The sequence below is a fragment of the Fusarium oxysporum genome, chromosome IV (assembly GCF_013085055.1).
Source record: "Fusarium oxysporum Fo47 chromosome IV, complete sequence".
Classification (NCBI taxonomy): domain Eukaryota; kingdom Fungi; phylum Ascomycota; class Sordariomycetes; order Hypocreales; family Nectriaceae; genus Fusarium; species Fusarium oxysporum.
The window spans coordinates 3,424,266-3,445,569 of NC_072843.1; the positions used below are offsets into that span (position 1 = coordinate 3,424,266).

The 21,304-nt window shown below is 46.7% G+C and overlaps 10 protein-coding genes across 10 annotated transcripts; 5 read left to right on the top strand and 5 right to left on the bottom strand.

The window, feature by feature from the left end:
* Positions 1–664: 664 nt before the first annotated feature.
* On the bottom strand, positions 665–2,196 carry FOBCDRAFT_259993 (cytochrome P450; the record flags this gene model as incomplete). Its single annotated transcript, XM_059611252.1, has 2 exons — positions 2,065–2,196; positions 665–2,006 (listed from the first exon to the last, which is right to left on the bottom strand). Exons 1-2 carry the CDS (start codon positions 2,127–2,129, stop codon positions 665–667), a joined length of 1,407 nt encoding a protein of 468 aa, XP_059464723.1. The 5' UTR covers positions 2,130–2,196.
* A 932-nt stretch (positions 2,197–3,128) lies between these two features.
* Positions 3,129–4,046, top strand: FOBCDRAFT_318625 (uncharacterized protein). The gene has a single exon (XM_031178516.3). It carries the CDS (start codon positions 3,195–3,197, stop codon positions 3,894–3,896), a length of 702 nt encoding a protein of 233 aa, XP_031044403.2. The 5' UTR covers positions 3,129–3,194; the 3' UTR covers positions 3,897–4,046.
* Positions 4,047–4,693: 647 nt separating this feature from the next.
* Positions 4,694–6,373, bottom strand: FOBCDRAFT_259995 (major facilitator superfamily domain-containing protein; the record flags this gene model as incomplete). Its single annotated transcript, XM_031178513.3, has 3 exons — positions 5,961–6,373; positions 5,809–5,906; positions 4,694–5,761 (listed from the first exon to the last, which is right to left on the bottom strand). Exons 1-3 carry the CDS (start codon positions 6,151–6,153, stop codon positions 4,694–4,696), a joined length of 1,359 nt encoding a protein of 452 aa, XP_031044400.2. The 5' UTR covers positions 6,154–6,373.
* A 477-nt stretch (positions 6,374–6,850) lies between these two features.
* FOBCDRAFT_272976 (RTA1 like protein-domain-containing protein) lies at positions 6,851–7,956 on the bottom strand (the record flags this gene model as incomplete). The annotated part of the gene is made up of 2 exons (XM_031178512.2): positions 6,851–7,106; positions 7,157–7,956. The coding sequence occupies 2 exons, from the start codon at positions 7,954–7,956 to the stop codon at positions 6,851–6,853; spliced, it is 1,056 nt and encodes a 351-aa protein (XP_031044399.2).
* Positions 7,957–9,059: 1,103 nt separating this feature from the next.
* On the top strand, positions 9,060–9,800 carry FOBCDRAFT_200532 (uncharacterized protein; the record flags this gene model as incomplete). The annotated part of the gene is made up of 3 exons (XM_031178510.2): positions 9,060–9,281; positions 9,339–9,616; positions 9,665–9,800. The coding sequence occupies 3 exons, from the start codon at positions 9,060–9,062 to the stop codon at positions 9,798–9,800; spliced, it is 636 nt and encodes a 211-aa protein (XP_031044397.2).
* A 750-nt stretch (positions 9,801–10,550) lies between these two features.
* FOBCDRAFT_239182 (uncharacterized protein) lies at positions 10,551–11,774 on the top strand (the record flags this gene model as incomplete). The annotated part of the gene is made up of 2 exons (XM_031178509.2): positions 10,551–10,751; positions 10,806–11,774. The coding sequence occupies 2 exons, from the start codon at positions 10,551–10,553 to the stop codon at positions 11,772–11,774; spliced, it is 1,170 nt and encodes a 389-aa protein (XP_031044396.2).
* A 399-nt stretch (positions 11,775–12,173) lies between these two features.
* On the top strand, positions 12,174–13,274 carry FOBCDRAFT_272979 (Alpha/Beta hydrolase protein; the record flags this gene model as incomplete). Its single annotated transcript, XM_031178508.2, has 4 exons — positions 12,174–12,221; positions 12,272–12,622; positions 12,670–12,943; positions 12,994–13,274. The coding sequence occupies 4 exons, from the start codon at positions 12,174–12,176 to the stop codon at positions 13,272–13,274; spliced, it is 954 nt and encodes a 317-aa protein (XP_031044395.2).
* Positions 13,275–13,309: 35 nt separating this feature from the next.
* On the bottom strand, positions 13,310–15,512 carry FOBCDRAFT_221648 (Ppx/GppA phosphatase family-domain-containing protein). Its single transcript, XM_031178506.3, has 2 exons — positions 15,238–15,512; positions 13,310–15,174 (listed from the first exon to the last, which is right to left on the bottom strand). The coding sequence occupies exons 1-2, from the start codon at positions 15,396–15,398 to the stop codon at positions 13,464–13,466; spliced, it is 1,872 nt and encodes a 623-aa protein (XP_031044393.2). The 5' UTR covers positions 15,399–15,512; the 3' UTR covers positions 13,310–13,463.
* A 3,440-nt stretch (positions 15,513–18,952) lies between these two features.
* FOBCDRAFT_200537 (uncharacterized protein) lies at positions 18,953–19,696 on the top strand (the record flags this gene model as incomplete). The annotated part of the gene is made up of 2 exons (XM_059608971.1): positions 18,953–19,360; positions 19,421–19,696. 2 exons carry the CDS (start codon positions 18,953–18,955, stop codon positions 19,694–19,696), a joined length of 684 nt encoding a protein of 227 aa, XP_059464724.1.
* A 628-nt stretch (positions 19,697–20,324) lies between these two features.
* On the bottom strand, positions 20,325–20,846 carry FOBCDRAFT_200538 (uncharacterized protein; the record flags this gene model as incomplete). The annotated part of the gene is made up of 1 exon (XM_031178504.2): positions 20,325–20,846. One exon carries the CDS (start codon positions 20,844–20,846, stop codon positions 20,325–20,327), a length of 522 nt encoding a protein of 173 aa, XP_031044391.2.
* Between the last annotated feature and the right edge of the window lie 458 nt (positions 20,847–21,304).

The window sequence follows — 21,304 nt, forward strand, 5'->3', positions numbered from 1 at the left end:
GAATCTTAAGTTGACGTGCTTCAGGTGCACCGGGTCTATCATCATTTATGTACAACAACCCCTAGTAGAAATTACATGGGGTTTCAAATATCCTCCAATGACAGCATTCGAGTCACGAAGCTGGAACCGAATTGCCTTGTTGGTAAAATTGCGGTGATGCAGCGATTGGTGGAATCTTACACAACTATTGCTGCAAATCCATTCCTATTTTGGTGAACTGCACTTTTGCAAGACTATGTACTGACATGTTAGGTTTGCACCATACCGTCAAGGCGGGTTCTGAGACTTAAAGATATAAAGTTACACAAAGAGAGAGACGTTTTGGCCCTGGAAGTCGAGTGTCATTCAAGGTAACTCAGTTGTCCTGTATATTCCATCCTTGCAAACAGGTAGCCGAGGCACATGCCGGCCTTGAAAGTCAAGAAGCAGCACTTAGTGTTGATTAGAACCTTCCGAAGCCAAGCACTCATGATATCAAGTCATCGTGAACGTCAAGTCATCAAGCCTGCTTAATGTAATCTCTGCTTTCAACAGCCTTAGCGGCCGTTCAAGTATTGCTCGAGCTTAGCGCGGGACGACCTGTCGAAAAGAAAAGGGAAAAGGTACAGACCGACAAAAGTAAATATATAGCGAGATAAATGATTGTCCAAATTCGTCATCCGTCTCATGTCTTCAAAGGAGTAAATCTGATGACCAGCTTTTCGCCAATTGGTCTCGCCGTATAAGCATCTTCCTGCTCGATACCTTCATCATCTACAATGGACGTCTCAAAGTTGGCATAGATGAACGCCAAAATAAACTTCATCTCATTCATGGCAAAGTTGGAGCCGACACACATCCGTCCACCGCTTCCAAAAGCCCAGAAAACTCTCTGCATCTCGCGATGCTTCACTTCATCCTCTGGCGATTTCCGGGTTTTCTCTTCCACCCAACGCTCCGGGTTCCACTCCCCAGGTTCGGGGAATACTTCTTTGTCCCGGTGTAGTGTATACGCCAGTGATGCGATCCTCACGTCGCCGGGAATATAATACCCTCCTATGCTACATCCATTTTTAGGTGTCTGGCGTGGTTGAGGTCCTGGAATAGGCGCGTGGAGACGCAGTGTCTCTGTGACAATAGCGTGTAAGAGTGGTAGGGAATCGACTTCCTTAGGATCTGGCAAAGCCGACGTGTTCGTGATAACAGATGCAGCTTTTGGGTCAGTCATCAAAGACGGCTTAAGAGACTGGACCTCAGCATGAAGCTGTCGTTGAAGTTCTGGAGACTTTGAAATATGCCATGTTGCATAAGTGAGGGCAATTCCAGCAGTCTCCTGTCCAGCCAGAGAATGATCCATAACCTCAGACGCAACGGCTCGATCTCGTTGAAGAATGCTCGTGCTGTATAGGATGCTCTTTTCTCCATTGGTCTTGAACTCGCGATCTATCCCAGCAAGCAGTGAGTTGTAGACTACTGGCTCGTCCGAGAATGTAATGTCTTGACTGTTACCGGGGCTTCTTTTCACCTTGGACGTCTTCCGGACATTCTCGCAGAGTTCCCAGTTCCAATCGGAGAGTTTCTTGTTGGACTGATCAACCCACTGTGGATAGAGCTTGAGCCACGGAATCCATCTTTTGCAAAAGTTTGTCAATTTTGGAACTTCTTGTGTCCAGAAAGGGTAGTTGGCCCGTGCAAGATACATGTCCTGCCAGTCACGGCGATAAGGCTCGTCGGCAATGAAGTTTGTAGCGTTAGAGAGACCAAATATGTAGGCAGTGATAAGATCCATGGCCGTTGCTAGATAAAGACCGAATACTTCGACATCATTGTAATCTGTAGATATCGACTTGCGGGAATATTCAAGAGACCCGTCAAGTGCGGGCAAGAGGCGGTTGACGAGTATCTCGGCCATTTGCAATTTACTCGCTTGAGATGATTGTATGTACGATTTGGAGTAGACGTACGAAATCATCCTCTTTCTTAGGGAGTGATGCTTTGAATTGCCAGTGGCAAACATGTTTGGAACCCTACAGCCATATTAATTCCACTGCCTCATAGTTTAGTATCACAAGTTGAAATTCTTACCCATAATTATCAAAGACGCTGTACCAGTGACCTTTCTCAAACCCCCCTTGATATATGGTTCGCATGCCTTCTAGACCGTCGACACTCACTTCATTTGGACCAATTCTAATCACTGGACCAAGCCTTTGGTGTGCACGATACAGTGATGTATTCTCTCGCCTCCACTTCCTTGCTGCTAATATCCAGAGAGGGCTGATATGGCACGTCCAGTGCGGTGCGGGTATACGAGATAGCGCGGAGAAGAAGACAGGATAGATGATGTATCTGTATATCAGCAAAACAGGCAGCAAGCCCAGAGCAGTAACCAAGATAAGGCCCATGTTCTTCTCTTGCGATATTGACGATGGACAAGCGTAGACATAGGAGTCGGTGCAGAAATACTGAGGATTATGAAACGTGAGGGGTTCATTGATAGTGCCATCGTCATGTGGCAGGTGGTGCAAATAGAGTTGGCAAGTATTCCCGGCGCGGGGTTTGATAAGATCTCGGGAGATACGAAGCAACCCATATCAATACAACTTGAGAAGCGCCATCCTAGAGTGCTTATCTAGTGGCATAACAAAGCTTGATCATGAGTGTTTGTATATATAAAGATATGAGCAATTTCAAGCCAATAAATACCTACCTTATCTAGAATCTACCAGCACAGACCATGTCTAACAAAGTGGTTGTCCAAAATTCATGTCATAAAACTCCGCCAGGCCCAAGATACTTCGATAAATGAATGTAATTATTACAAACCTCCATTCTCAAACTACCTACCTGAGGCACTTATAACCAAAAAGCTCAAATCTTGGTACCTACCTTAGTTATTCAGAATCTTGCCTGCTTAAAAAGGACCACTGGGTGTCTGTTCAGGGAAGTCAAGGTCAGCGGGTTGAAATATCCTTTTTGGTATATGCACTGGAGAAGGAAGGAGCGAGTGTATTTTAGGCATCAGCGAGGTAGGCAGTCAAGGTGATTTGGATCTCTTTGACTGTTGCTTCTCTTCTCTTCTCTTCTTCATCATCATCATCATCATCACTCTTGAGAAAAGCATCATCAGCTTCACAATTTTTCAGGGATCACCATACCATTTCTAATTGTTTTCACTCGTCAAAAACCAGATACTTCGGCTTCCAAAGCCCAACATGAACCAACTGCCGAACCATCCCAAAATTGGCTCCCTCCTGGGGAAGAGAAGACCCGTCATCAAGCTCTCCCCAAATTTCCGAAGCTTAGCTGGCGATGCCTGCGAAAGAACTCCGATGGACGAGTCCAAGATTCTTCCATGGTCCAAATTCACATTTAACAGCATTGTGAATGCATACGGCGATGTTCTAGAACAGGCTGTAAGCAGCAAACCACCGGATGAGGTGCCAGAGATCGACTGCGAGAATCATTGCATGATGGTACAGATATGTTACAAGTCGTTCCACATACCCACCGCAATTAGTTCAGCCATCAGCTTGGGAAAATACATCCTCCGTCCTAGGCTCGGTACAGATACGAATCTGGCATGCGCTGAAGCGAGAGAATTGAGTGAGAGACTCCCTAAACACGCTCAGAGGTTGGATTTCGGCGACGAGGACCACGTTCAAGTCTTCTATGACCCAAACCCAAACAGCTGGCACCCCTTTCTTGCTACTAGCCTCACCGTACCCTCATGCACATGGGAGTCAGGCTCCCTCGTCACCGCAAATCGTGACAAACAACCCAAGCTTGGCCCTATCGAACAATTGGCTGCCTGTGCAAAAAAGACCAATACTTGTTTCTCGTTCATCTTGGGGGATAAAGATATTGTCGTCCTGCAATTCTTCAAGACGGAAACCGGGGGTATGGGAGTGTACTAGAAGGCTATTCCATGCGACACAGAGGGGGAGGACACATTGACAGCTAATTTGGCGATATGGACTCTGATCATGATGAGTCTGAAGATTGAAAAAAATGTTCTCGTACCCAAAGAGAGTATAATTCCTCTCGATCTCTGGAACGGGGTAGTTATGGAACCACAGTCGGCGACAGCTCGTATTCACCAATACTCTTATCGCGTATTGCCTGGGCTGCCGCCGGGAGAAATTTCCGCCGATTAAACACAATCACTAAACAAATTGAAGCAGTCAGTAGGGGCAATACACGTATCGTGTACCAGCGCTAGCAAACAGTCTATCACATTAAAGGGAAAGCGCTTGGGTGAATGAACGTTATGGAGAAAGATCCATAGCATGATAGTCAACTTGTTACGTCTGTAATTAGTATAAGGGAAGCTTCATAAAATACAGCGTTCCAACTTTCTACTCTTTCTTCATAACCCTTTGGGCGTCTAGCATCAATTCGAAACTTGTCCTTATTCCAATGAATCTTGTCGGGTGTGAATACTTGAACCGCCGCTAAGGCTGTTGATATGAAAGACAATTATTATATAGGGCCCGACAACTTCACATAACGATGATATTCTTCATGAGTTCTTAGCTCTAAAGTTTCTGATCAATACTAAGCACTGCTTCTTGACGTTCAAGGCTGGTATGTGTCTCAGATTAAGAACTAGGTTGCCTTACAAATCACTTTTAGCCTGACACGCTCGAAACCAGATATCGCTGCCAATACCTTGTATGTTGATGAAACATCAGCTTCCAGAGATGTTCATCCCTTACAAAACATTCACGTATCGCCACAAAAAATTCATACCGCTCACCAAGCCCGTGAGGCCAGTGTACAAAATCAGAATGCCATATCCACTTCCATAACCCCCAATAACCCTTCCCTGCCATGGTTGACCTCGAATGAGAGAACCACTCAATGGTCCGGAGATGATGTTTCCAACTCCTCTACCCACGCAGAGGTGTCCATGCACCATCACGGGGTCAATGTGCTCGTTTTCATCCTGAAATTTCTGCGTCACTTCTCTCATAATTCCTGGCCAGATCGAGGCCCAAGATCCTGCGAAGAGACCGTACATGACGCAGAAAACGTACAGGACAGGGAGAGATGCTGTAAGTCCCCAGACAAGTAGGACTGAAATACCCACGCCTACTGCCGATATGAGCATGCATGTTGTAACTGCAAGCTTATCGCTGAGCGATCCCATAACCATCAGACCGATTGTCGTAGCAATATTGACCAGAATAACTGTCAAAGCCGAGAGGATAGTTGAGGTGCCAAAGGTTGTTCGAGCATAAGTGGGCAGGTAGATCGTAGGGAGGAAGTAGCCTGTTGCCTCAACGACATTGACAAGTTGATGCAGAAGAAACACTCTGGATGTGACGAACCGCATATTGAGAGGCTTCCTGTGGATAGTGGCCGAAAGTGGTAGTCTAGGCTTGATGAAATATGCAATCGGAGCTGCAGTTCCAAATAGGATGCCCGCACATATTCTGACAGTGGTTTGGAAGCCATAGCTCTTAAGGAGCATTTCGAGAATTAGAGGAAGTACAGCACCTCCAGCTCCAGCAGCACTCCAGACAATTCCATAAGCAAAGCCCTTACGACGAACGAACCACTCGTCGATATAGAGAGTACAAGGACAGTAAGCGAAGCAGCCCCCGATTCCAAAGAGCACTCCTTGTGTTGCTATGAGTTGAGGAACAGTTGTGCAAAAGGAACTCATGACCATGGCTAGTGATGTGACGAAGAGGCCTGCGTATGTGAACCAGCGGGCTTGACGAGGGTAGAAGCGGCATATAATGACAACGAAGGGTGCTCCAAGGTATAGCATGCCCTGGATCATGTTAGAGCCAGGGGGGATAAAGTGGGCAAGTATCTTACAGTTGTTGTGGTTCCAATAGCGGCGATGCTATTTGAACCCGCGAAAGGCTCATGGTGACTGTAGTATTCCTGAAAGACGCCAAATGAGAATCCGAAGCCTAATCTTTTTGTCAGCTCAAGTTTGTAAACCTTATATAGACGAGGAAGATTACCAAATGTCACTGCTTCAACAACCCAACAAGCTGCTAAGAATAGATAGGCTTTTCTCCCGCCATCAACAGGAGGCAGTGAGAACTGGGCATCGCTGGCTCGAGACTCGAAGCGTTGATCGAGGTTCTGTAACTGGACTGCGTCATCTGACAAATTTCCATTAGGAGTAACGAGCTCGAGTGAGGTCTGTGACATTGAGCAGTAGATTCCTTGAAGTTGATTTTGCAGTGAGAAGAAGGGAAACAAAAGCAATGTTTGGAGAGAGTATTCGATATTTATACAACAACCAACTGAGTGCGCCTTCTATTAAACGTTACACTGTGCCTTTCGAACCTTGATAGTGCTTATTGAATTATCTCTATTCGTTTTCTGTTATTATTGTTCTTGTAGGGCGCGGAACGTAGGCGATATCGGCCGTGGGAAAAGATGGCTGACATCAAATGATGCATCGGCTGCATTATCCGGTGGTGGTTTATCAATCCGAGTCACATGGATAAGCAGAATACGACCATTCCAGAGTTTGAGCTAATGCAAAGGGCTCGGGCTACTATTCTATAGGAAGGCGCTAACGTAATATTCTTATAAAATAGTCAAATTCGATGGTCAAATAGTTTCTAATTTGATAACGGCTGCAAGATCAATCGGATGCCTTGGTCTCCGAATTTGAAGGCCTTTCCTAATTTTGGAGGGGCTGAAGTCAGTACTCGGAGAACGGAGCGCCATATTAAGATTTATGGAGAGCAGTATGATGTTGTCTGTTCTGTATGAATCAAATTGAAAACCTTGGAGCTTCTAGAATTCTATAAAATGCGCCATATACCACAAACTCATTTAAGACACCTGTAATTCAGAACTCGGCTCTAAACTCGTTCGCAACACCGAAAAGCCAACCTCAAGCATAAGCTTGCTGCTGCTGCGGGTGCTGCTGCTGCCCAACCAAAGCCGAACTGCTCTCCATTCTATAACCCTCATAGACCTTGCTTTGATTCTTCTGTGTCTTTCTCAGGCCAAGATAAGGGAAGAAGAAGCAAGGATGGAGGATAGTCACAGCGCCGATAGAAATCAACATCATTGTTGCGTCGAACACGATGAATAGTGTTTCGTTTCGGAGAACATCTACTCCAATATCTGGGACAGTTTCGGCGATACTAAGTGCTAATCAGCCAGTGTAGGGAAAGGAGTGCCAATGGAATCTTACCGGTAGGCACATCGGATGATGATACAGGTATAAGCAATACCCAGGGCATAGACAAACCACTTGACTCTTTTTGCCTCCTTTAGCGTAGCCTCCTCTCGAGCAACAGGAACTCTCCCACGAGTTGGCATGCCGGTTGTGTACATATCAGTCGCGTTTCCCATCAACGGGTCTCGTTGTTTCATTGCCTGCTTTCGGCGCCGAGCGTAGAGAAGCATGAGCCCTCCACAGCACAACATGTTGGCAACTTGAAAGGCGACACCACCAATAACAAGAGCTTCACCAAGTTTCTGTGTCGTCTCTGATCCCTTGCCCATACTTTGCATAGCTGTGAGGCCACCTCCGATAATTTGGATGAAAATCGAGATAAAGTCTGTACCGACAAAAACTAGAGGATAAAGTCTGGGCTTGAGAAGAGACCATCTTGCCCCGTACCAAACAACGAGATGCTTGAACGTCACTGATATAGCAGCAGCGACGAGAGTAGGAGCTAGTAAGAGTGTAAGGTACTGCACGATGAAGACATTCTGCTGCCATGGATTTCTTCCCAGCCCGAAGCGTCCAACATGGCCCGCGACTTCAAAGACTGTTCCGATGCCCAACCATATCATGTACGACCACGTCTTAGCCCGGAACCCCTGGAATATCTGTGCGAGGAAGAGGAGTGCAAAAGCGATCGCGAAGAACCCTGAAGCTGGTTCAGAGAGATAGTCTTGGTAGATGGTGTATTCGACAGGGCAACGATCCGAGACTTTATCGCAGTTGTCGTAGTTTGGTGTCCATGTTTCGTTTTTATCACCCATTGTTGCGTAGATGTTAGATTAGGTCTCTGTGAGTACTGAGTAGTGAGAGATGGGTTAGAGTGTATTTAGAATCTGGGGACGAGCGGATTATATGCAAGTAAGACCACATCAAGACGTTCATTAAGCACAGCTCTTCGTAATCAATAGGACTATGTGACAACCCATCTGCAAGACACGGCCACTAAGGCATTCTTCTCCCAGCCACTCCATCGTAGCTCGCAGATACAACCAAATTCGTTTAGATATGGGGGACTGACAGATAACCGACCAACAAGCACCTATCAAATCAACATTCCACGTGTATGAGCCCCATCTAGTCGTCAGCTTCGGGGAAAATAATGTGCTGAGATTTGCATAAACATAAGCATAAGCGCTTAGTGGGAGGATGTACTTGGAATTTCAGCCTTAAGCACAGCCTCTTACACCCATACAGAGCTGAGTTGTCGTAGATCCTTGTAGCGCCGTATAATCCCTTTTTGGGCAATAATACGAGCTTTCAATGATATTAAAATTGCATTGGGTTTAAAATGCGATCGGTTTCACAAGGACCTTGAAATCATGAACATCTTAAATTTCCGCACTTGAAGTCTGAATTACATGAACAACAGCCAAGATCTCACAGTAACCTGGGCATTTTATTGTTCTCTTCTAAATTCCATTGGTTCAATGTATTGAATTTGGATTCTAGTATGCTAAATCGTAGTTGTGGATCTATTCGAGCAGCTACCACAAGAAAAGCAGTCCTCCAAACAAACTCTAGTTGCGAATATCTTCAATTCACTCATGATCAAATTCTCAAAGATTCTTGGCACTCGACTCCCGAATAAGGTCATTACGCGAGCAGTCGCTTGGGCCTTTTGTTCAAGACACGGCATGATTGAAGCCCAGGCACCGCCAATTTCCAGTGGCAGTGCAAAAGGAATTAGTGACGAGAGCCAAGGCCAAAAGATGGAGTTTCAACCCTTGGCCTAGCGTCATGTTGATCAACATCCCCTGCCCAGCCAAGACCACAGCCATAAAACATTAGATTACGCGGCGGCGCCCAAAAAACCACCTGATCCTTCTCATCTGCAGCTTACCTACACATCCATACTGATTCAGTCATGTCGAGTCCAATATGTCCTATGCCACTGGGCGAAATCGTCAGGGATATGCTGGGGAAAGAGAAGGAGACGAATCCGGTTAAGAGGCTTTATGATGATGCTTTTAAAGCGGATATCGGGAGGTGGATAGCTTCGTGTGCTGTTATTGGGCTTTCGGCGGGGATAATATCTAAACATCCGGGACATAATTTGCTTGCTGCATCAGCGTACAACCTTGCAGTCGTAGGTTCACTGACCTGTATATATATATATATATATAAGCTTGCTGACCAGACTCAGGGAGCTCTACATTTCCTTGCTTTCAAGATACCAGTCAGGCCACAAGGTCTCAACAATCCAAGACCGCCAATATGGTATGTTTTGATTCTGGCCCTTTCAACTGTAATGTGGCTTGCCGCTCTTACCGTCATATTTGTCCTTCGGGAGGATATAGATGCGTACAAAGAGTCAAGTCTCGGCAAGCGAAGGACGGGCTTTGTTGGTGACATATCTACTGGAACAGTAGCGATGCTTGACAACCTTAGCATTGCTTGTGGCTGTTTTGGCATTTGTGCATTGTAAGTGGGCCCCTTACTGGCTCTCAACTTTTATTTAACAATTTCTAGTTTGTTTTGTGTATATCAGTGGTTCGTTGTTCATTATCTTTACTCGACAAGATTCAAGAAGACTGAAATGCGAGAGGGATATAGGAAGATCAAGAAGATCGAACCTCCCAAGGATGGCCCATCAACAGCTGTTTAGAATTGATACCCGATGCCCAAATATTTACGAGCTAGCTTAACTGTTTCAATATAGACTACTTGACTTCTGCTTGCGAATGTCGATAAGCAGTTGCCATAAGAGCTGCATCTGACTTAATTTCCAGTCACTCCGACTTTGCATCATTTGCAGTGATTGCAAAGACTATAGCCAAGTGTCTCCGGTGTGTTATTTTGTCTAAGGGTCTTAATATTGGATGCAATGTCACTCAGTGCTTTGTTGCTTACAATCATTATATTGCACTTAGAATCAATTGGTAGAGCCACAACGAACTAGGTTACCAACCAAGAAGAAACCGGAAATTAATTATTTATATTATGTCACTGAAAACTTGCTGTGATAGTTAACTATCCATGTTGTGAACCGTGGCGCCGGCGGGCCTGTGTTGGTGGCCTCATGAGAGTTAAGACCAATCAATGACTGCAGCACAATTATCAACGGAGTTTTTTGTGATCGGGAGAGCCTTACCGCTGCTTTATATGGTATGGTATGGTCTTTATGCTGGAGGCCGACCTCGTTGTTGGCAAACACCAATGGTTACTGCCACTTCTGCCTGTTGCTTGTTGGTCCAGCCGGTGAATGGGCAAAAACTGTAACAAAGGAAATAGGCCTCCGGACATATGCAAGATGAGAGTCTTCTTTAACGGTATAAATCCCTTTGCTTTTGGTAGGAAATCACTCTCAATTCTACTCAAACTGTCGTTAATCAGTAGCGAATCTCCAGCCTCCAACATGTCCTCCGACGCTGACGCATCAAGCTCTAACCCTGGCGAACATGCTACCTCTGTGCAAGGTGATCAAGCAAAGACACAACCAACCATGAAAGCCGGCACTGAAGTTCCAGAGCCTGAGAGATTTGCTCAAGAAACTATCCGCGATTATCTCTTGGAGAACGTCGAGGAGTTTCACCGTCTCCATGAGTTGAGAAGAAAGGTATGTCTGTGACAAAGATACTGAGCAAGGAGAATTGTTTAATGAGAAAGATAGGGCTGGGAGACAAGTGGAGGTGACACTCACTTCAAGAAACAACGAGCAGCCGCAGATAGATGCAACGCGAACAGTACCCAGTTCTTCTACACCATGATGAAGACGATCGCAAAAGACCTCGATAAGGCAACTGGTGCTCTGAACCTGTCTAGGGTCGAACAGCCGGCTTTGCTGGACATGTGTGTAGCCCCAGGTGGCTTCGTTGACGTAGCCTTGACCAAGACACCTGGTAGTCACATCAGAGCCATGAGTTTACCCGTTGAGCAAGGTGGACACGACGTCAAGATGCTCGATGCACAAGTGAACGTGGAGTTTCGCGATATCACAACGCTGGCAGCCGATATGGGTGTCACCAAAGACGATGTTCCGTTGAACTTTCCAGGACCATATGACTTCCTATTCGAAAAGGTCTTGGGCGATAATGAGAAGTTTGATCTCGTCTTCTGTGATGGTCATGTCCTGCGTACTCACCCCCGTGCAGAATGGCGAGAGCCCCGAGAAGCGACTCGTCTAACTCTTACACAGACCGCCCTCGGCCTCGAACATCTGAACAACTGCGGTACAATGGTGATCTTGATGCACAAGCTCGACAGTTGGCGAAGCTTCGACTTGATCCACCAGTTCAGCAAAATGGCAACCGTCAAACTGTACAAGCACTACAGGCACCACAAGATCAGATCTTCGTTTTACCTTGTCGCAAAGAATATCCAAGTTGACAGTGCATTTGCGAAGGAGATGGTTGCGATGTGGAAGCAGAGATACAAGATTGCAACGTTTGGTAATGATGAAGAGTACGCTGAGATGCATCGAGTCACTAGAGAGACTGCGCTGGTAGAGCTTGAGAAGTTTGGGGAGAAGTATGTTGCTATGGGAAAGAAGATTTGGAAGACTCAGGCTGATGGGCTGGAGAATGCGCCCTTTTTTAAGAAACACACGAAGGAGCAGGGCAAGCGCAGGGCAAGGGAATGAGGTGACGATGAGAGATGGGGGTAATACGGGAAACATATTATGTAAATCGATCAGTAAGACCTCAATCCTTTGAGCCGTCATCGGAAGTGTCATAGAAGAGGCTTCATGCCAGGACAAGTAGAGGCTCTCGTTGCAGTTCCGGCTGCATGTGCAAGCAAGGGTGCTAAACAAGACTACCATAACAGTACGACCAGATAAGATAATCTAATAAATGACCAAAGATCTCGGATCCTCAGGATGATCAGTAGCTGACTAGTCCTGCGTCTCTAACACCAGAGGCAAAGATCAGCAAAACGACTCCGAGTTCGCCCTCGTAGAGCTTTCAGCGCAGTTATTTAAACACAACTCTCATCCTCATACATCTATTAAATCAAATATCATTTCTATTGTATAATCAAAATGGCCGAATATAGACATTATGCAACACCCCATCCCGAATGGGTCGATGTACGCTAAGTCATGTGTAAACTTCATGATATTGTTACTGACCCCATCAGTTCCCAAACAATCTCCCCTCAGGCACAAAACCAATCTTGGGCATGACCAGAGACCATGATCCGATTATTCCACAGGAAGGTCTCAATATTTACGAAATATATGTCACTGTGCGCGATAATACGCCTATTACACTGCGCATCTACCGTCAAGCTGCTAACCACCATACGCTTCCTCTATTTCTCTACATGCACGGCGGTGGGTATGTCACAGGTGGTCTTGAAACAGACGATGCAACATGTCGAGTACTCGCGTTAGAGATTCCTGTCGTTGTTGCAAGTGTTGAGTATCGACTTGCTCCTGAGCATAAATTCCCCGTTGGCTTTGAAGATACCTTCGACGTCGTCCGCTGGGTAAGGTACAGTGCTGCCAAACTACCACCCGCTAACATTCTATGCAGGCTGCATCGTCAGAGGGCCAGAGGAAACTTAATACAGACTTGTCCAAGGGCTTTATTCTCGGTGGCACGTCTGCTGGCGCCAACTTCACTGCCGGAATCTCGCACCTGGCTTGTGATGAGGGCCTCTCTCCAAGAATCACCGGTGTCGTGTTTCTCGCCGGGAGCTTCTGTCACCCAGACATGAGACCGAAGAAGTATCTGGATCGTATTCTGAGCGTTGATGAGATCAATGATGCACCTGGCCTCACGCGAAAGTCAATTGACTACTTCGCAGGTACAATACATTCTGGCAATGCTCTTCACTCAATACTGATCATGCAACAGAACTATATGGTGCTCCCCCAATAGACAAGCGACTGTCCCCTCTTCTATTCGATTCCCATGCTGGTATAGCAAAGAAAGCATACTTTGCAATCTGCGGTTGGGATCCGCGACGGGATGAAGCTATTCTTCTCGATCAACTGCTCCAAGAAGTCGGGCTGCCAACCAAGTCACACATCTACTCAGGGTTACCTCATGGCTTCTGGACGACTTGCCCTGACTTGCCTGTTTCCAAGAAGTGGCTGCAGGATCTCCTTCAGGGTGTGCACTGGTTATTAGAGTAGAGGTAAGCCGAAAGTATAACGGGGATGACGGTGGGCAAAAGACGAAACATACTCAATTTGTTCCAAATCAGCTAATCAGTACCATCATACATTCTGCCCTTCCTTTGCCTTCCAGTGTACCCTTTGACAATTCCCAAAATCAAGCCCAATATGCTTTTCCACAATTTCCGAAACAAAAATCATGATATCCTACATTTTCAGCTTCTCCATCTCCTCAGAGAGAATACCCTCCTCCACAACCTTGACCTTAACCTTCATTCCCCAAGGCTCATCATCTCCAATCCAGTTCTTCTTCTTTCCAATCTTTTCCACATTACTCGCCGCATTCTTGACAGCCTCTTTTGTTCTTGCTGGGTCATCGTGTGTCTTCTGTACCGAGATTGTGAGCAGAAGACCTTCCTTATTCTTCTTCTTGCCCAAAGTGTACGACCATTGAGAAGTGAACACCACGCGTGGCTTCGACTTGTGGATCTTACCGGCTGGGTAGAGCGCGGTGATGAGTTGTCCGACCCTGCCGAGGTATGATGCCCACCAGACTTCCTCAGGCGTGAGCATGTCACGAAGTGACTCACGGAACTCTAGCTCACGAGGAGGAAGTTCACCGTCATATCTGGACTCGAGCATCAAGGCCAACCTTGCTCGATCTTGGTGCGAAACACCATGGATCGCAGACATGTTTCCGACACTGGTTGAGTACAGCGCCGTCGTCGAGGCCGTCTCCTTACTCATGAACATGTGGAGATACATCGCATTGGCGAAGGAGTCAACAACAGGCTCGCCGAACTCCTCTGGGAACTCCTTCTTCTTAGAAGGTTTCGGGATTGCGTTCTTGAGCAATTGCTGAATGAGATGTCGCGAACCCGGGGCAAAGTAGCCTGTGGCAACCTCTAGGGGAGACTGAGCTCGAATAGATGGTGAAAGCTGGCGGAAGAGAAAGCCTTCTCTTACACCACCTTGACAAAAGTGTGCCTCTTTGATTCCTCCAGGAATAGATTCTGAAAGAACATTGACAAGGAACGCGACCGCGGGAACCTGGGATCTTCGACGATCGGAAACACGGAAAATGTCTTTCGCGGCATGAGCGACATGCTTGAGAGCCTCAGTGTCCTCAAACTGTTTGCGCTTGGCAGTGTATCCATTGATAATGGAAATGGGATAGTAGCTGCCATCCGTCTGATTCAGGTACAGGAGCAAATATCCCCACCCCCTGAAACCACCTCCGGAGAGATAAATACGGTACCCGCCTTCCTTCTCAGCCTTCTCGGTCATCTCGGCGGGGATCTGCAGATTGTTGTATGCGTCCTTGAAGTTGGCGATCATTTCCTTCTCAAAAGCCTTGACAGCTGCATCGGCTTCATCCTTCTTCTTACCGTCACGAAGATCGTGGAGCTTCTTCGTCAAAGCAGCAGCTCCATATGGGAAACTGAAGCTGCCTTTGGGACTCATGCGAACCTGACCGCCCGAGCTGAGCATCCAGGTAATCTGGGTGCTGCCACCGCCAAGGTCCATTACCAGGCCTTCCATGTCAGAGAAGCCACTGGCGATACCGAGGGCACCAATCTGGCCCTCTTCCTCTTTAGGTAGAAGCTCAACTGTTAGATCAGTTTTGTCTTTGATAGCAGCCAAGAACTGCTTCGAATTGAGGGCAGCGCGGGTGGCTTCGGTCGCGATAACATGGATATTCTCCTTCTTGCACTGGAAGTCCTCGCAAATAACAACGAACCGACTCAAGACTGAAACGACAGACTCGATGACATCGTCAGGGATGGGAACCTGATCTCCAGTCTCGGGATCATATTGAGAGTCGTACAGAGAAATGGAGGCGCGATATTGGTAAACGGTAGGAAGCATACGAGCCAATGGGCTCGAAAGGTCGGAAATAGAGAGACGGATTCCATTGCTGGTGATGGCATCACTTGTCAGTTTCTTTGTTGCAGTCGATGGATTGTCTCTTTTTTCTCACCTGCCCATGTCAACAACACCGACTAGCTTACCCGCATGGCCCTGCCACGGGGGATGACCGCCCTGAAGATTCGCATACGGCGGCTGCGCATCCTCATCGTCGCTGCTCTCATGGCCAAACTCGGCGATTGGGTCGATAACTTCAAAGTCGGAGAAATCCATCGCGGGCTGTCTTTGTTGTGGAGGTGAAGATGCCCGTTTGCCGTTGATGACGTTGGCAGGTGCAGAGCTCCCCGGTATTTAAGGTGGTCGGTGCCTCTATTTCAGGGAGCTTCCCGTCCTCAGAAGGGAAGCTAACGCCCTGCGGCGGGTTTCAGCTGTGATGGGATTGCCCTGACGTACGCCAACCTTAAATGAGCTTGTCCGGAAATCGAACCAGTTACGGTTGAGCAGCGACGCCAATAGCAGCACAAGCTACGTGATTGAATCAAGTCATTGGCCAGAGTAGAGATAAGCACGAGATCGAAGACCTTATCTTGACGGATTGAGATCTCGACTGTCATTCAATCTAACTTCTCTATAAACGGTGAGGCAACAAGGTTAATAGGCACAAGAATAAGCCTCAAATCGACAATTGACTTCAATTGCCAACTAGGAACAAGATCAATTGCTGAAAAGCAGCAGTGAACTATCACCATCTACAACAGGTCCATCCATCTCCATTCCCAGCCCGTAAAGGTCAGAAAGAATTATGGTATTTATCCTATGTCACAAAATATTTAGGTAAGTTTATCCTAAACTTAGGATTTCCTTTGACTAGTTTATTTAAACCCCTGATTACCGTGGGTTCCAGTCCTTTTGTTCCCCAAGGGCAGCAAAACTTCAAATGCAATGCACCATGAAGAGCGTTCAGCTGTTCCTTCAAAAGCGTTATCTTATGAATGTCGACGGAGGCGCCGAGCTGTTTCAACAACGTATCTATGTTTGCATACCGTAGAGGGCTCATGCCTTGCAGCAAGCGCTTTGACGACATCGTCAGTGTAGGTCATGAACGATTCGAGGCAGCTGCGGATGACAAGCAGAATACGACGAAAGTCGGCAGAGGATACCGACGTGTCGTCGGTAGTGAGCGCTTGTTGATGCGAGGATTTTGGAGTGCATTCGCTAGACAGTCGAGAGTACCGAACGAGAGCCTTCACCTGGTCCAAAACCACCTCTGAGTGAAACTCGGCTGATGTAATTTCATCGAGGCAGGCTCTCAAGACAAACCGAAGGGCGTGGCGTGGGAGCTGATCTCCCTTGTCTTGTCCTGGGTCTTGTTGTCGACGACTGTGCATAGAGCTGTATGCACGGCAGAAACAAGGGCCGGAGTTAGCTACCTTAAGACAGGATCGATGTTCTGAAAGGGAAATGGGTCAATAATAGTCAATTGTTGGTGTGTACAACAGATCATACCGTGGCTTCTTGAACGAGTTAGATTGCTACTTCATCGGCGATTGATGTGACAAATTCGAAGAATGCATTCTCACCAGAAGTTTGTGTCTCGATAGTATCCTTCTGGCCTGGTCATTTCAACTCGTATAGCATGGCTTTAATCTCCCCGGCTTCTCAAATCTCATCTTGAATGTTTCCCATATGAGGTGGATCTTGTTCTGTAGGTCCTCTGGCCGTCATTTAAACCTCAACTTGAATGTTTCCCAAATGAGGTGGCATTCTTCCACAGTTCTCCAGCTCATAAGACCGTCAGTAAGCAGTGCTAATCTTCATCAACTCGTCCCTGTGTTGGACCACGACTCGTCACGGTTGCGAGGGGCGACAACATATGGTCCTTCCTTCTGGAATCCTGAGATATGTCAGTTGCGGTTCATCTGTGCCAGACACAATTGCTTCCTCGAGGAGAGGGGTCCAATACGCAAAGTGAATGTGTGATCCTTTCCCATAGGATAGTGGTGTTTTTCTTCTCTTTAGCCGAAGAGTTGCCAGATGTTGTGGCAGTCCACCAGCTGGAGGTGGTGCCTGGTCCAGAACAAGGGGTATGCCTGAGAGTCGTAATTCTCAACACTTAAAGCGTGGAGGGACTTGTTGATTATCTGTGCCCTGTTGGTCCTGCTGTTGGTTCGATGTGCTTGGCTCTCTGTTACTTGTTCGCGTGGGTAGTGATACTCCCAGAATTCAGGATAAAAGAACGCTTGTTCTGCTGGGATTCGACGATGATAAAGACGTCCACGATCAAATTGTCATCCCACGAAATAATTCGCTTGATTGAGAAAGTGTTTTTAGGTTGGATTGAAGACGCACATGGCGCCTGAGCCGCGGCCATAGACACATCGAGCGGTCTGCCGTTGCATCTTCACCTTGGGCTGAATCCTCTTCCAGTTCGCGAGAGAACTTGCCGGGCTGCCTTCCAAACCTGATACCGACTTCAATATACTCCTTGGCAACCCTGATGTCTTTGATAAGCTCATCCCCAGCTGGGAGATTAGGATACAATCCTAAGTCTAGTTTGTCAGTAGTGCAGGCATATACGTTTATTGTAGTCAGGTTTCATTCGACTTAGCTGAGAGTATATACGTCTATCAAAAAGCTCTGTCCTGATTATTTATATATAAGAATATCTCAAGGCAAAGAGAGCTAGTAAGTAATTATGAAGAAGGATAAGGATGAAGGTTTCAAAGGCAGGAGAGTAGTAACATATTTATACCTGAAAGCACCAGGCAGAAGTGCATTGCAAACACACTGCATACCACAAACTTTGAACCATGAAAACTCCAACATTTGAGAAAAAAACAATCAACAATTAAAGCTCACTCAAAGATACAAATTACTCAGAGCCCGTCTGGTGTCTACTTATCTTTATGTGTGTCTAAGAATTACCCAGCGTGCAGCTATGTTTGTTCCCATCGGCAGAAATGGCTTCTTGTTGCAGCTTGTTTGGTATGCATAATAAAACAATTTGTTTCGTTTGAACAATAGATAAAATTATTGATATGGATCAATATTGAGCAAGCATCATGCAAAGTCACTTGATTTGACTGTGATTCACTGTCATCAGGTGTCGGGTATCATGAAGGTATAAACATGCTCGGACTACCTCGTTTGCTGTTTAGAATTTTCCTTCCTCCTCATTATCATTTACTCCTTCTTCAACTCAAATAGATTTTTGAGACGGCAAGCAAGAGAGAAACTTGTCAACAGTGTCAGTGATTGATCTGAGGTCGTTTTCAAGTCACCTACTTCAGTCATGACAACCAACCCGTGGCCCACGAGCTCGTTGCTTCTCATGATTCAGTTCAACTTTTGTTTAGAGAGTCTATACCTCTTTCTATCTTTTTGTTCTTGTTCAACTGACTCCACCTTCTAGATTCCCATCTCTCTCCTTTCTATCGACGATTCGCAGACATCGCCAACTTCTTGTCATTCTTTACAAACAGGTCAGCATCTGCTCGTTGGTGCGCCTGTACAACGTGCATTCTAAAAATGTTTATATGGAGTTTTCTAAATTTGTAGTCAGAGCCCGACATCATCGGCGTGAAGTGCATAATGGCTAAAGACACGAGCGGCAGTATCAATGCCATTATCACTCGCATGCAAGCGCTATCGACCAAAACGCAGACTTTGGACAGAGGGTCGAAGACTGGCCCGCATCTCTTCACCGACTTCATGGAGATTGGCTAAGGTGTCGTTGTGCTGAGTCTACTGAAGGGGCACCCTATTACCAGCTTCAAAATATTCCAGAAGATCTTAAAGAAAGTTAGGGGAAATCCCCTCAACATCCCATGTGGAAGTACATGATCCGCCACATCCAGATACTCGACGCAGCCAGCTTCTTGAAACCAATATCCAATGTCACTTTCCGCCCAGGACTGACATTGTGCGACACTTCGCTCTCAACTCGGACGACAGACAAAAGTCCAATCACGCTTTCATGGATTACAAGCAACTCATCTTGTCGAGGAGGAGAAGCAAGAAATCACGAAGCAAGAAGGCGTGTGGCAAGGCCCCTTCGACGCAACAAGAAAGACGATGCTGCAGGTTGTACGCACCTCATCGAAGCTCAACAATACGCATATCATCCTATGTTGGTGCAGCTTAAGGCTGCCCACAAAGGTCTCACGGAGTACATGAGACAGGAGGACATCGACGACGCTCCTCCTGGCGACACTGACGCCCAAGCTCTCGCGCAGGTTCCTGAGTGGTGTCAGCTGCTATAGCAGGGGCGTAACTCACTTTCACGACGTGTTAAGGTGGTACTTGGTACCGTACGACAGCATGTTGATGTGCGCCTAGACGACTCATTCAATATTGCCGATGAAAGCGTTTGGTTCCTGGGCATCGTGGCAATTGCGCTCACGAAAGTTATCATCCGGTCGATCACGATACGTACAGTGGCCGACACGACAATTCCAACACCACCTCACCATCAAAAAGGTAACCCAAGCTGCACCGTCGCCTGCCCTCCTGCCAGTCAGGATACTGATGGTCCAAGACTCAACTTGCAGTTTGCAAGTGTTGGCATTTGATGTGGACGATGGTGGAAGAAAGCATGGGGGGAGCAAGCAGCTGGACGAGTCCATCGACGAGAACAGAAGCCAATCTTCATTTATGACCTCAGAGCTCAGGACTGTGCCTTTGAGAAGTACAAGATGGAGGTACAAGGCAAGAAGAACAAGATCAACGCCTGTATCCTTTCTGCCATCACTAGAGATCGAAGCCTCATCAATGTGGCACTTTACTGCTTGGACTGGAGCAAGTGGCGGACTAGGAGCGAGGGTCTGGGTGAGCCATAAAGCTCATAAGAAGCTTGCTATCAATATGATACGATTCCGCGGGACAAAGGATAATAGTGGTCAAGTTTTAGTATCTTATCCTAAGGAAGGCCTAATTATGACAACTTTCTCAAAGGTTAGAGAATTTCATCTCACATTATGATCCTGATTTGACCATGCCGTCGTAATTATCTACAGAATTGTATTTAGAGCATAGTCACTCATAGCCTTCAGTTCGACTTTTCATGAGACATTGCTTCGTCGTCCGGCTTGCGAGTTCGTTCATTTTATTTACCGTATAGCCTATATACACCTTTACTTACCTGTAATGGACTCGAAGAAGTGAGAGAGAACCTGTAGCGACCTGCGCCATGAGGCCTCTCTATCGTCTAGGTGACCCAAGCCTAGACCAGCAATGCTTCTCTACCCAGTCAAACATCTTGTCATGGAAACCCTCATGCTCCTCAACAACAGGTGACGCATCAGCATAAGGATCCTCCTCCACAACTTGAGCTATCCTCTCCGTCGTACCAGGAGGAACAACTTCCTGCAGCTCCAGATCCCAGAGCACACTAACGACCCATCGTTGACAAAATCCACCTGGAATTCTTCTAGCAGAAGCCTTTACCTTTCGTGCATGTCGCGCTGCGATTTCAGCGACGTAATACCAGTGGTCGACGTCCCAGCTTTTTAGTCGTCCACTTTCGATCACAACTTCCCAGGGCCTGAGTTTCGTGGGACCACCCAAGGAATGGTAACATGTTGCGTACTCGGCGTCTCGATCGGTGAGCATGAGAATCCAGTGGCTGGGACAACCTTCCATAGGCTCTATGCAAACGCCGATGGTTAGCTGTAGAACGTCGGAATAAGATCCGCGACGGCCAGAGAGTCTTCGGAGAGACATTTCCTGTTTTGTGTCATAGGGGGAATGAGGCTCGGTCGACGAGTGTATGGTTGGTGAGTAATATCGTCGATCGGATGAGATTGATCTGAGGATGACGAGAGACAAGAAGTGCAGTGAATGTGGGTTCAGTTTAAATATTCCTGTAGTTGTTTGACAGATTTTCTTTATCTTGAACAATGATAATGCATCCTCGAACACTCGAGATCACTGAACAGATGAGGTTGTCCAGCCTTGTTCCTTGTCCCTGCACTCATTTTGAATCTGAACACTCACCAAATACTTACTAGCAACTTGTCTCTGGTTTGTATATCATTACTTGTGTTTCATTACTTTGCAGCAAACACAGAGGCCCGGAAAGGGCTTGGACATATAGTGGCGATGTCCTCGAAATACAGCATTTTAGGTACAGTGCCCATTATCTCGGCATGGTTGTCTTCAGCGACTGATCACTGGACTTC

What these genes read in the sequence shown, in the direction of transcription:
- FOBCDRAFT_221648 (XM_031178506.3), bottom strand. Translation starts at nt 15,398, where the DNA reads ATGGATTTCTCCGACTTTGAAGTTATCGACCCAATCGCCGAGTTTGGC. An exon ending in GGTGTTGTTGACATGGGCAG is followed by an intron (nt 15,175 to 15,237) that starts GTGAGAAAAAAG and finishes TGCCATCACCAG; the next exon opens with CAATGGAATCCGTCTCTCTA.
- FOBCDRAFT_318625 (XM_031178516.3), top strand. Translation starts at nt 3,195, where the DNA reads ATGAACCAACTGCCGAACCATCCCAAAATTGGCTCCCTCCTGGGGAAG.